At 43.3% G+C, this 14,079-nt stretch overlaps 1 protein-coding gene across 2 annotated transcripts; it reads left to right on the forward strand.

Moving 5' to 3' along the window:
• The first annotated feature begins 1,208 nt into the window (after positions 1 to 1,208).
• On the forward strand, positions 1,209 to 12,460 carry LOC143007733 (speckle-type POZ protein-like A). 2 transcript variants are annotated; one of them, XM_076159183.1, is made up of 12 exons: positions 1,209 to 1,387; positions 2,507 to 2,593; positions 6,415 to 6,533; positions 6,837 to 6,958; positions 7,260 to 7,411; positions 7,523 to 7,650; positions 8,807 to 8,984; positions 9,534 to 9,589; positions 9,685 to 9,807; positions 10,131 to 10,273; positions 10,375 to 10,428; positions 10,976 to 12,460. In XM_076159183.1, exons 3-12 carry the CDS (start codon positions 6,453 to 6,455, stop codon positions 11,118 to 11,120), a joined length of 1,182 nt encoding a protein of 393 aa, XP_076015298.1. In that variant the 5' UTR covers positions 1,209 to 1,387; positions 2,507 to 2,593; positions 6,415 to 6,452; the 3' UTR covers positions 11,121 to 12,460. The 2 variants fall into 2 exon arrangements, with proteins under 2 accessions (XP_076015298.1, XP_076015299.1); XM_076159184.1 differs by lacking the exon at positions 2,507 to 2,593.
• Positions 12,461 to 14,079: the final 1,619 nt, after the last annotated feature.

The following is a 14,079-nucleotide window of genomic DNA, read 5'->3' on the forward strand; positions in this document are numbered from 1 at the left end:
ATTCAAAGAATGAACATTTTATTTCTGGCCATGAATGTGGACTGATTGGCACAGAGGAACCATTTAGTGCTCATTCTGCACAACAGTGTCCATCCATCTGAACGGGAATTAGTTATCACAGGCCTACAGGGAGTCATTACGGAGTATTGTTTCAGAGAATGGCTTACCCAAAGCTGCTTTGTGTTTGCTAGACGGGAAGCATCAGAAGGAGACAGTGAGATGAGAATGAACTGCAGTAGAGGTTTGGTAGATTGTGCAAGCTATATTATATCAAGACTCCACTCTTTCTCATGTTTTTTTTTGCTGTATATCTAGCCTATCACAGTGAGCTATTATAGGTACATAATAGGCCAATAATGAGCTTGTCTTCATGCGACACACTTCCACATTATTTATTTCCATGTAGCGACCCTCCATTAACTAAATTCACTACATTCATACCTTCATACCTTAAGGCTTAAGTGTAACCCAATCCAAATTTACAAATAAAATCAAACTGCTTAAACAAACTCATTAACACTCGCAACAGGCGACACAGTATATTCCGTTTTTTCAAAATCCCCCCCCCTCTCTCTCTCTCTGTGGAAGATTTACTAAATTATTATTATTGTCATCCTCACACATACTGTTATGCTCTGCATTACTGGACTGTTTAATGGACTCAAACCTCAAAAGTAAAAGCTGTTATTTTGAGGAATGGTTTGTTTGATATGGTGTTAACATATCAAGCATGTGTGTTAGTGGACCGCCCCTCATGTTTTCAATATCTAAAGATTTACAATTGCAATGGACTGTATTTCATGAGCCTTTTATACGTTTTATGAGCTTGTATTCCGTATTAAAATATGTTGCATTGTTGCATCTCATTGCAGAGTACAAACTGTTCAAAATTCAATGCTTGTGTCATATTGTGTGTGAAAATGTGTGATAAATTGTGTGTAATTTCTTGTAAAACGGTGTTGTGATTTTTCTCATTGATAGTTCCTGAGCCTGTTAAGTTTTATTTTATATACATAATCATTAAAATATGATTTATATAAAATGTCGATTGCATTAGAAAGAGTTTAAATTCCATGAAGTTATTAGCATCATATTAATAGCTATACTCGTTGTTGTTGTTGTTGTTGTTGTTGTTGTTCTTATTTATCTCATTGTTTGTGTGGTTTATGTTAGGGAAGAAGGATGTTGTCAAAATATCGCGCATGCGCAGTAGCATTCTTTTAGCCTGCAGCTAGCGAGATTCAAGCTAGCACAGTTATAAATTAGACAAAGAAAGCTGTGAGGAGACTGGCTGAAAAAGACTTTAAAGACACGGATGGTGACGGGAGCCGCTGTGACGCAGAGCTGTGTGCGCTGTTCGGTCAATATGGAAGTATGAATTTAAAAGGTAAGCCATCGTCACGTCTTTTTTAAACTTTTTCTTAGCAGCCGTTGGGGACATTAGCTTCGGTTAGCCGCTAGTTAGCCTACGTTGTTTTCCCAGCAGCAGATGGGAACGCTTTAGCATGTAGCCGCAGATTAGAGGAGGCCTTTGTTTCACACCGGGTTTTAGGCTCGGGAGATAACATTCGTTTGTATAAGGACGGAACGAATTTTAGATTTAATCCTGTCTGTTAATGTGGCGCAGGTCTCCAGATTAACAGGGTTTGTTTTGTGGCCAGATGCTAATCTGCTAGCTGCATTTACGCTGTAATGCTAATGTGTAGCGTTAATGCTAGACAGCGTTATCCAGGCTTAGCTACACACAGATGGCTCACAGATATGACACATTAACGCGGCTGTTTTATGCTATTAAATCGTAAATTCTGGTCCTTACTTTAAAAAGAATATAAGCAGTTTCCTGATACGGAAATGGGAAGTCTGTACATATAATAATGTTAATCTTTGAAGTTAATTGTCGCGGTGGCACGAGCTCATGTTAGCTAACGCAGAGTTGTTGCTTTGTAATTGTTTTCGTATAATTAAAGCAGGCACGTCCGCGCATGTTTGGTAACACAAGGTAATAAGAAACAGTCTATCTCAAGATAAACATTTATAAACTTTACTTTAAGACGTTCTAACGCCACACAGCTTCACATGGCGTCTCTATGTAGCATTATGGATGAGCTAACCTGTTAGCCAAACAAAGTTGCAAGGGGGAACTCGAGTTGGCTAATTGGAGCTAATTTGGCCCAGTGTGTCGTTAGTTAACACCAAAAAATGGTCAAATAAAGGATAAAACCCCCAATAATGTATATTTACTCAACTCAAGGTACCCAAAAGCACTTGAAAGACACTTTGAATTCTGAAACATGTTACTGTTGTGGCATATTTGGCGTTTCATTATTTATAACGTGGCATGTTATTATCTCTGTTTATGGACGTTGATAGAGGGATCAATTGTTCCCATGGTGATGTGACAGTTTGTGTTTGTTTTCCAGATGTTTGAGTGACACCAGTGGCAGCATTAAGGGCCTTGTTTCCTCAGGCTGATGTGTGTTTTTGTGTGATATCTTCTTCTCTGCAGTGAGAGTGGGACCTGAAGAAAGGGCCATGAAGGATCCAGTGATCACTTAATTCATTGCATCTGTGAACACTTAAGACATTATAAGAGGTTAGAAGGTTTTAATTTCCCTACGGACGCTCTGCTTTAAGGGGGAAACGTGGCTTTATATGTTATAATTGACCATTGTGGCACAAAATCAGTCCTCTTCCTAAATGAGTTCCGTTTGTACATTTTCAGTTTTTTTTAGGTGCAAATGTGTGGCACTTCTCCATTTTAGTAACGCTGAGGTTTTACACTCTGTCAAATAACAAAAGAAGCTTGCCAGTTGGAAGGAACAGAGATTCATACAGATACATGAGGGGACACTGCAGCTGGGAGGAGGTGAAAACTTTGCGGTTCTTACTGAAGATACTTTGATCAGGCAGAGAGAAAGAGACAGGAAGGAGCACAGAGACGGCAGTATTGCACAACATTTGAAAATGTATATATTTCATACCACTTTTCTTACTCCTCCCCAGTTCATCTGTTCATTAGTTTGCTTGTACTTTGCAGTTGAAAGCAACCCTGTGTTACATGGAAGCATTTGTCCACATATCGATAACATACTGAGTTTAAACATTGTTTGAATAACCAGATTCATCTTTCATAATCCTAAAATCTTAATTCTCTGACTGTTGATCTGTCCAGAGCGATATTTAATCAAAATCCCTGCCTGTAATGTTGACAAACTGTAAAGAGAAGCTGCTGTGCTCTGCTTCCTTCAAACACACACGGTGGAATCGACAAGCTGCTACCGAACCTTACTTGCTGATTTTATATCTTGTATATTGGTAAATACTGCGCAAAAGTAGGAGGAATTTCCGTCAAATTGTGTGTGTGTGTTTAGTAAAAAGGCCTGTAGCCTGGTATGGAAGTCATTTCCAGAAGCCTTCATGTTTTCAACACATTGCCTCCATGTAGGCCATTTGTGAAACGTTACAAAGCAAATAGTTTGGTTGTTGCATGTTTCTCCCTTTGCTTCCCCACTTGCAAGTACAAGTTCAATAACTTGACTACACAAGTGTGTTGCAGTAGAGCGCAGCTGATCTGCAGTGCATAGATCATACACAGGAGACTCGCCGACTCTGTGTTCGCTGCTCTATCTCAGAGCACACAGCAGCTGCTCGGTACGCCAGCGAGCGTTTAACATAAAAGCTGATCCATGCGTTTGGATGTGAGGGCGTGTCTCAGAGCTGCGCGGGGGGGAGAGGGGCGGTAGTAGGGCTGCGGGTATCCACAGGTATGGGGTCAACATTTAAAATGTTACCATGGGGACAGCAGAGATGGGGGATGAAATCCCCCTGGGAATGGTGTGTGTGTGTGTGTGTGTGTGTGTGTGTGTGTGTGTGTGTGTGTGTGTGTGTGTGTGTGTGTGTGTGTGTGTGTGTGTGTGTGTGTGTGTGTGTGTGTGTGTGTGTGTGTGTGTGTGTGTGTGTGTGTGTGTGTGTGTGTGTGTGTGTGTGTGTGTGTGTGTGTGTGTGTGTGTGTGTGTGTGTGTGTGTGTGTGTGTGTGTGTGTGTGTGTGTGTGTGTGTGTGTGTGTGTGTGTGTGTGTGTGTGTGTGTGCGTGCGTGCTGCAGGAATGGGGAGTGGCCACCTTTTGCATCTGTGCGTTAGTGTAACGGTTCAGGGTGCAGCTGCATCAAACCAAAACGTGTTTACCAGTTAGAGTTAGGATGGGTGAGTCAGTGTAGATGATACAGCAGGCTTAAGGACATGCACTGATAAGATACCATACACACACACAAAACACGCCGATGCATGGAAACACCCCAAAAATTCGAGCAAGGCAAATGAAAATACTACAGAAACATTTTGTTGAACCTGTGCTGGCCCTCTTGAGTCTGAGATGTGGAGGCTCCTAGATGAAACTATTTGGTGGCTAATGTTTAGCTTTGGATGCAGCTAACTTTGAGGTGTGTGTGCCATATGGTAGAGACTGTGTGTGGCCCCACCCTGAATAAGTGCTTTAATTAGAAAAGGTCGTCCCTGGAAGATCCCTTAGTTTAAAAAGCAAACCAGTGTCCCATTGCTGGTGTAAGGGGGGGGCCCAGGTAAAAACAATGAAAATCAGCATGCTAATACGCTGCTGCTGCTGCTTCCTTTGGCGTCAAAGCTAAAGCTCCTCATCCGATTGGCCAATGTAACCTCGGTGCTTTACTTAATAGTTTCATGTTTTAAGATGCGGGATGCTGCAGCGACTGGAGACTCCGAGCTGTACGGAGGAACCGTGGCAGATGCATAGTTGCATTTGAGAAGTGCGTGTGTGTACGCGCCAGGTCTCCGCTCCACGCTGTGACTTTGGGTCATCTACTGTATTCTGTACAAAACACTGAGGGACACAAACGCAGAGTGAAAGCGAACACAGCGTGAATTAGCCGGTAGAAGAACAGGACTCAAACGGCGTTCTTCCATCACTACTTTATGCCCTGTTGTCATGGAGATGCACATGGCGACTTATCAATCATTTCAAATTGCTCTGCGTTTTTTCATGTAAAGGGGAAAAAAAACTCCTAGATTTGTCGTTTTGCAGCGTTTGGTGTTTACCACCAGTCAAGACAACATTTTACATTTTAGCTGTTTTTTTCCCCAATGCTGACCGACTCTGCGACGTCTCCATCAGCTGGTCGCGTCGATATGAACTTCATTCTGTGGAAGGCGACGTGTTGAAGGAGGTGAATCCCTGAGTGACTGTGGAGGGAGTAGAACACATGTAAATGAGCAGTCGCTAGGGTATGAAAGGGCAGCGATTAAAGTAGGTCATGGTTTAACCGGCTGATTTTCACTACGTTTGGCCTCGGCTGAAATGGCATCTGAATGAAATGGTTTCCGTTACTCGCTCACTTGTATTGTTTTGTAGTAAGAGAGAGAGGAAACTGTGGGTGTTAATTATTGTATCGCGTATTCATTAAGATTTGAATCAATCAGTCAATACAGATTGTTTTCATGGCACATATTGCTCGATGTGTAACTCCTGTGTCTCTGCTCGGCACACACACACACACACACACACGCACGCACGCACGCACGCACGCGCGTAACAGCAGTGCTGCAGCTGCCTCTCACCACTTCCTCTAGCTCTTGGAAATGCAGTGTGTTTGGCCACAACCTACATTAGTTCCCATCTGTTGTGTATATATAATTATTAATATATACATTTAAAAAAAAGAAACGCATATTATTTAAAATCATTTTAGGGAAATATCACATATTGACTTTGAGATAGTGGCTGTCTCCCATGTCTGTTTATTCAATGCTATGCTGTGATGCTCTGTGCCTTATTTAGTTGCAAGTTGTGCAATCTCTGTGACTTAGCCCCGGTCCCATGGTGCACACAGAGTCAATGAGTTCAAACTAGACGTGCGTAGCTTTGATCCGTCATGCTCAAGTCACGGTCGCCCAAATCTTTTTAGTTTTGTTGCAAGTCTTTGCAGTGCCAGGTGACCATGATGACTTGAAACACGGAGGCTTCTAAGGGCCGCTGGTGCACCTACATTTTTCTTGCGTCGCGGTCGCAGAATGTGACTAAGTGGTTCCAGACCGGAGCCATGCGCTGCACATTTCCAAGACGAATCGGTTAAGGGCTAAATCCCCCTAAAGTTGTTAGAATTGGTGATCTTTCACAAGAAGCGACCGTACAAATCCAAATGTTCCCCAGTGCTTCAGTTAACTCATGATAAGCAGGTGCTTACAACTGCAGTTAGTATTTGGGTTCATCATAATGAGGTCATTGTAAATGTTTTATGTCTATTTTGTGTTTATCTTAAAAAGTCTGGTCATCCCAATTAGTCATTAGTTTGGTGTTGATGTAAAGAGAAATGAATGGAGAAACATGTTTGCTTTCTGTTTGATTTTGCACAAATCACATTACTTCTTCTTCTTACGCTGCAGGTTAGTGCTTTAAGGACGTCAGCAGTTCCACTAAGCTGATGATGTCACGGGTTACCACCCCTCCTCCCCCTGGGGAGATGTCAAGTGGACCAGTAGCAGAGAGCTGGTGCTACACACAGGTGTGGGCATGTCCAGGCAACACACACACACACACACCACACACTCCACACACTCAGCCTGTTCTGTACACTAGACATGACATTTTACGATGACGTCCTTCAGACGGCTTGTTAAATGTCACGTCATCCAAAACGAGTCGCACTGCCAAAAAATCATTGTCTTGTAAAACCTGCGTGTACAAGCAAAGTGCAGGAGAGCGTTCCAAACTTACTCCCAATTTTCTCTCAGATCTCTCTATACTTTGTATCATGATGATGTACTGTGTGTTGAACAAAGGCCAACAAATGTTTTGTTTCCTTCAGGTTAAAGTTGTGAAGTTTTCCTATATGTGGACCATCAGCAACTTTAGTTTTTGCAGAGAAGAAATGGGGGAGGTGTTGAAGAGCTCCACCTTCTCCTCTGGTCCCAACGACAAGATGAAATGGTCAGTACTCCTGCTCCCTCCTCTTCTCTGGATGTAATTTACTGGCATCCATAGATGGAAATTGCAAGCTTGTGGATGTGAAGATGTTATTGAATCAAAACGCGATGCTTCATCTGGTAGATTGAAGTGTCCTTGAATTTCTGCAACCACAGCCGTGAATGTAGTTTCGTCTTTACCATTTTGTTTAGGTCTCAGAGTGCTGCACATCAATAATAATACGTGTTTCTGCAGAACTGATAAATGGTTACAGTCTCCCATCTGTATCCTAACCAGTATGCGTCGCTGTCTGTGTGCTCGGCAGGTGTCTGCGTGTGAATCCAAAGGGACTGGATGATGAAAGCAAAGATTATCTGTCATTGTATTTACTACTTGTTAGCTGTCCAAAAAGTGAAGTCAGAGCAAAGTTCAAATTCTCCCTGTTGAATGCTAAAAGAGAGGAGACGAAAGCAATGGGTGAGTACACCTGAACGCACCGCCACCGTGACCTTTCATACATTACTTCCTTTTTTTGTTTTTGTTTGGTGTCGTGCATACGCGTGAGAGAATATTCTTCTGTTTTTGCAGAGAGCCAAAGAGCATATAGATTTGTCCAAGGCAAAGACTGGGGATTCAAGAAATTCATAAGGAGAGATTTCCTCCTGGATGAAGCCAATGGATTGTTGCCAGATGATAAGCTTACCCTATTCTGCGAGGTAAGACTACGGGCCGCGCATGTCCTCCTGCAATTCATCACAGCCGGGGAAATAAATGAACGACAGCCTTGGAGGATTGTCACGACGCAGCGGCACTCCAGGCTGTCACAATAGGTTTGTGAGGGGATGAGTTTGTAGGATATTCGTTCAGAGCGGCGCTGTTGCTGCAATCTACTAACCTGGTGAAGAGCTGTTGCCAATCTGAGCGTGAACAGACAGTGGGGTTTGTAGAATAAGAAGCCGGCCTCATCCTTAATAGCAATGACCACTGCTGTAGTGTTCCTGAAATAGACACTGATTCACTCGTTATTGGTCAGGGCAGCGTTGGGCTCGTCAGTGTGACGTCTGGGTTTGAAGCGCGTCACCGCTAAAACGCTGTGAAACACTCGCCTGGATAAGAGCCAACGCACGCCGGCTGTGTAGGACAGGCGCCAACACATCTGTTGGCATCGGTGTGTGTGTGTGTGTGTGTGTGCGTGCGCAAGATGGCACACGTGCTGCCTTTGTGAACAAAGCTGCGATTGCTTACGACACAACACATGGCACCTTCAGAGTGGTGGCATGGAAACATTCACATGCATTTCAATTATTGACTGAACAAACATGGAGCGTGTTTACAGCTTTAAGAAGTGTTTAGATTCATCAAACCATGAGCTAAATGTGCTGTAAATATACACAATCTGCAATGAAAGGACGAACATGGAATGACTTGTTGAAGGTGCTACGTCTTTGGCGTAGTGGAGGATAAAGAGTAAATAAAACTCCTAATATTGATGTGTGAATTTAATGCATTATGCAAAAAAAATGCAATTAAATTGTTGCAGTTAATTGAGGTCCACTAAATTTTCAAACGACCCCAGCGGTGCCCCTCGCAGCAGTCCAGCAGAGTTCATCATTGTGGCAGAAACCGGCATTTTAAATGAACAAATTATATTCAAATTAGAGCAGGGATGACTTTGGCCCTGATTAGATTATTGAGCAAAGGTAATTGATTTGGTTTTTAATTGACGGTCTCCAGCATTGGATAGGTCTGCTAGTTGTCGTTAATGTTTCCGACTTCTTCATATATGAACTCGCTTCCCCAGAAGAACCTCACAAGTGAAACTCTTCTGCTAGCGTCGTCATAATTGTACGTTTCTGTGTGATCTTCCCACAGGTAAGCGTCGTCCAGGACTCGGTGAACATTTCGGGCCAGTCCAACATGAACATGCTGAAGGTCCCCGAGTGTCAGCTGTCTGATGACCTGGGGAACCTGTGGGAGTGTTCACGCTTCACAGACTGCAGCCTCTACGTGGGAGGGCAGGAGTTCAAAGCGCACAAATCCATCCTGGCAGGTAAGACGCGAACGCCCAACCAACCAACCCACCCACCGCGCTCCCTGCCTCCAGCGCTTTAGCGAGCACCAACCAGGAGTCAAACCCGTAGACGTCTCCCCCCGCGTCTCTCTCTAATGGCGTCTCCCGGAGAGCCGTAAGCACCTGGATAGGCTTTCCGGGGTCTTGTTTCCCTGCTGTCATTTGCAGTGGCCTAGTTCGGCAGTGGCTCTAATCCGCCCCACTACCCCTGCTCGGCCCGGCGTGGCCCAGGTGACTGTAGGATGGGGGGGGGGGGGGGAGATTGAGAGGCTGTTTTCTCCCCTCTCATTAGATATGGTGGCAGCTGCTCCGGCTCGATGGCTGTGGTCAAAGAGAAACGCTGACTAAATGGAAGCGGAGGAATTTGCTAAATTTTTCAGAACTACAACTTTATTGCAGCCGTGTCCTGCGCTTGGTGTGTTTAGAGTTGATTTAACGCCACAGACTTTAGACTGCTGCCACGCTGGAACGGCTGAGATACGATATTCAATATTCTGTGTATCTTCAACAGTTTTCTTTCTTTGACAGCGAGGTCGCCCGTCTTTAACGCCATGTTTGAACATGAAATGGAGGAGAGTAAAAAGGTGAGAATGAACCGCCGGCTGTTCATTTGCTCATAATCTAACCGCTACTTTATCACATATTTAATTCACTGTTCCTCCCTCGCGTTCCCTTGCAGAACCGCGTTGAAATCAGCGACGTGGAGCCCGACGTCTTTAAGGAAATGATGGGTTTTATCTACACGGGGAAGGCCCCCAACCTGGACAAGATGGCAGACAATTTGCTGGCAGCTGCAGATAAAGTACATAACTCCAGTCTGAATTGTATATTTGTACCTTTTTTTTTTTTTTACAGTGGTCAGTTTGCATTGTTTTTACCAATACGTTGTGCTTTGCCACGTGTTATTATCCTCAGTCTTAGGCTAACCTTGTACAAACCACTGTTTAAATACTTCAGGCCAGCGCAGCATTAGTAGTCATACTAATTTAAGAATTTAGGGGCCGATTGTGCCTCCAGCTGTGATTTATGTTCACTATAACTGAGACAAAAAGCCAAACCTCAGGGATCCACATCCACTCCAGCTGTAACCTAACATTCTGTATGAACCCCCCCCTCCTTCCCCAGTATGCTCTGGAGCGTTTAAAGGTCATGTGCGAGGAGGCCTTGTGCAACAGCCTTTCAGTGGAGAACGTAGCCGACACCCTCATCCTAGCAGACTTGCACAGTGCCGAGCAGCTCAAAGCACAAGCCATAGATTTTATCAACAGGCAAGTATCTAAAGAAAAAAAACCCCGCTCCCGTGATAAATTCCTGCTGCCATTTCTGTTTACCAGCCCTGAATGCTTACCTTTTTATCTCCTTGCCATAGGTGCAGTGTCCTGAGACAGCTGGGCTGTAAAGATGGAAAGAACTGGAATAGCAAGTATGTAATTAGCTGATATATGTGACACAAGATTAATAACACGCCCTTATCTCTTCCCCCAACCAGATGCATTAGAATTCATTGTTTTAGCCCAGGCAGACAGAGGGCTGTTTGGCTTTTCTGTGTGAAGCCTCCATATCTTTGTATCCTGAGTTATTAATAGACTAGTACCTGGATAAACCCTTGAAATGGAATATTTGTAGAATTTAAAAAAGCAGAGCGGTGCTCTCTATGGGAAGTTTTTCTTCTTGCTGATGTAGTGTGCCGTTATAGGACACCTTGAAACGTTTCACTTATTCCTGGCTCCGTCCTCCTCCTCGCCGTTGCCCGGGCACTCCTCAGCTCCTACATCAGGTTTATCCTTTATACAGTAACGCTCACATTACTGATGGCCTTTTGTACAAGTTGGCCAAACAGCTCTTGAATCAAGTCCTCTTTATTTGCTTTGCCATTACGATCTCATTTGTGTTTATTGATTTTTAATGTGCTCAGCCTCATCTCTGGACGTAAACTTCATTTCCCCCCCCCTCCCCCCCTGTGCTTACAGTCATGCTACAGACATAATGGAGACTGCAGGCTGGAAGTCAATGATCCAATCCCACCCTCACTTGGTAGCCGAGGCCTTCCGCGCCCTGGCGTCAGCACATTGCCCGCCCTTTGGTCTTCCCAGGAAGCGTCTAAAACAGTCCTGACTGCCCGACTGTACCCCAGGACTTGACTGGAGGTATAAAGCATAGGTTTACAAAGGAAGGACTAGGAAGGGTACCACTCTATTCCCACCAAAATCCAACTCACTTGAATACAGAGGAGTGGAACTTTCTGGCCGGGGATGTGGGGAGGCTGGCACGTGGACAACTGGCGACAGCGGACTGAATAGAAAAATCGTCTCAGTTGCTGTCGTCTTGCTTGTTTTGTTGTCCAACTGAAATTTACTCAGTCCAAGGAAGCAAGTCAAGTTGTCTGCTACTGTTTTTTCCTGTAATCTTCAAAATGGCCTTAATATATCTGCCATTGCTCTGGAGTCGCTCTAGAGTACTTTGTCTATTTTACTCTGTGCCTGCCTCGTCACAAAGACCAGGCCTCCTCCAGTTTGCACTAGTTCCCATGAATAGTCATTTTGATATGGAGTTCTATAGGAACGTAACAAAGGTTTAATTAAATGGGAAATATTATATATTTGTAATGTTTAGCCTGTTTTGTGACTAGACATTGAAAAAGCATGAACACTTTCAGTGCAAGGTCAGTTCTTCACACTTTTTCAAAGATGTGTATGCCCCATATTGATGGCACCATTTCTATGTAAATGACAGTTGAACCATCTTCAGAAGGTCGGTGTACAAGACAGTCTGTTCTATTGCATATTTGGTGGGAAAAATCATAATCTGCCATTATGAAGACCCAGTGTCAATTGTTATGATACATGTAAGAAAAGTGTCTATTCTTTGGCCCTAATATATTGAATTATTGGAAGTATATGGATGTATTTACTCAAGTCTCCCATTTCAATTGCATAGTCCAGATCATAAGTCTGTGAACTGTTCTAGATGAAATTTTGATCATTTCTTTCCTTAGTATTGCCAATTTGAAAATATATATTCTCAATATTGTGATTAACTCAAAGTGGAGAGACTTAATGCATGGTCCTGTTATTGTCGAAAAAGAAAGTGTCCAAGTACCAATTTTGTTTTTAACAATTTTTTTTTTTTTTGCGAAACATGTTCAATTTGTGCAAATTTTTTCTCTAACATGCTTGGATTTTTGTAGGATGCTGAGCATCACTTCCACCGGCAATGTTGTTGTGTGTTTGAATGGAGGAGCGTCACGTCGGTTCAGTTGGTCTCATCTGTAGCGTGGTATGACAGATTCTTCGGAGGTTTTTGTAAATTAAGAGTGGCATCATTTTTACATGATATTACTCATCATTCAGTGTCATGTTGATGTTGATGAACCTTTTTTGGAAGCAAAAAAGTCGAATTATTGTCTGCAAGAATGCCTGCATTAACCCATTAAAACATTCTCCAGCAGTGTGAAATCGGCAGGTCCATATTTATTTATACTCCAGGTTAAACCACAAACATTTGTATTTTCTGAAGAGGTCCCGTTAAGAATTGGAATTTTTCTTTTACTGTGTTGTTTGACTGATTATTTTTGAGCCACTCGCCCATGGTTTTAGATATCACCGAGGGGTCAGAGGCAAAGCAACGATCGCTGCTTTGCCTCTGACCAACAGCCTAAGAGTCTGATCTGTCGGGGGAATACAAACCATATAGAGATGTAATGCCAGCAACATCACAATGGGTGAAATGCTCAAACTGCCTGTATTGCTTAGAATGTGTGTTAGTAGTTTGGAGTGCAGACTAACTGGTTGGGGATTCCTCCAGGTGAAGTTGTGACTCCATGTTGCCGATCAGTGGTGTTGTTTGCCGATAACAATAGCATGAATGAAGCCCCTCAAATAGATCGGAGCACAGACCCGTTACGCCTCGTCCACCTTTTGTAATGTTCCTCCGTCTCAAATTAATCAAACGCTGATCATTGAAAGAGAAAACGACGGGGCTGGCATCATAATGCGATCTGGACTCAAGTTTGTTATTACGATTAGATTATAGACTAATTGAGATTATCAAGTAGCAGGCATCGACACGGGCACAGTGCTGTAACAATGTCTGATCAATATGCGGAGATTGTAGTTCAAGCTGCTCCAGGTAATTATTTTACGAACCACACCGCTTGCAAATTCCAGGAGTCGTATCTGTTAGCAGCTCAGGAGCTATTGTGTGATTAAGTAGCTGTTGCTTTCATTTTGTAATTTTCCCCCCTCATCTCAGTTTTCCTCAATGATTTCCGACAGCCGTAGTGAAGGGTCGTTAACCCGTCACATTAACTGTGGGTACACGCGGTATGTAGGTGGAGGAAGTGACGTCAGACTGAAGAAAAGAACACTTAATGTTCCAGCATGTTCTGCTCCTTTCTGGAGCTTTGGCCAATGGAGAAATTGGTTTATTCCACATTGCCTGGTTTCCTTCTCAAAGCCTTTAGACAAGTTTAGCTGCTACCACTGCTTTCACTTGCTCGTCATGAAATTACCCAACAGCAGAGATGAATGTGCTGTGCATTGTTCTGATTTTTTGACTTTTTCGCCTGACTAAGCCCAGGGTGATCTTGCTTATTCACATCATGGCACATTAATCAATAATGTGATTGAAGATTTATATTGGGGGAACTCTCTAAAAGATATATTTTTTTTAGATATTTATATATTTTTCTCCGATAAAGGCATTTCCTTGAAGCAGATCTCTACTAGCTATTACTAGTATTGGAAATGAATGAAGTATTGCAGTCTTTATAATGATTAGAATCTTATTTCCTGGAATTCCTCTTGTCATCTGAGACCAGATGAGACCAGCATGTGGTCGTTCCTGAAAGACATCTTGCGATTCCTCATTGTTGGAGCGAGTTGGCAGCGCGTCACTGGAGTCGTTATCACCAATGTACTTTTAATTAGGCCTGATTATCTGCCTATAGGCGACGTAAGTTGACGTTGCAAGCGTGTGATTCTTTAGGTCGGTCCAGATTTAGTTTACAGTGACGCTGCTTCATATCTGCCAGCTTCCCGACGCGTCACACAGGACATTAAGGCACAGTGACACT

This window comes from Genypterus blacodes, unplaced genomic scaffold (genome assembly GCF_046128005.1).
Source record: "Genypterus blacodes isolate CSIRO-AG114 ecotype Tasmania unplaced genomic scaffold, CSIRO-AGI_Gbla_v1 ptg000093l_1, whole genome shotgun sequence".
In the NCBI taxonomy this organism is placed as follows: domain Eukaryota; kingdom Metazoa; phylum Chordata; class Actinopteri; order Ophidiiformes; family Ophidiidae; genus Genypterus; species Genypterus blacodes.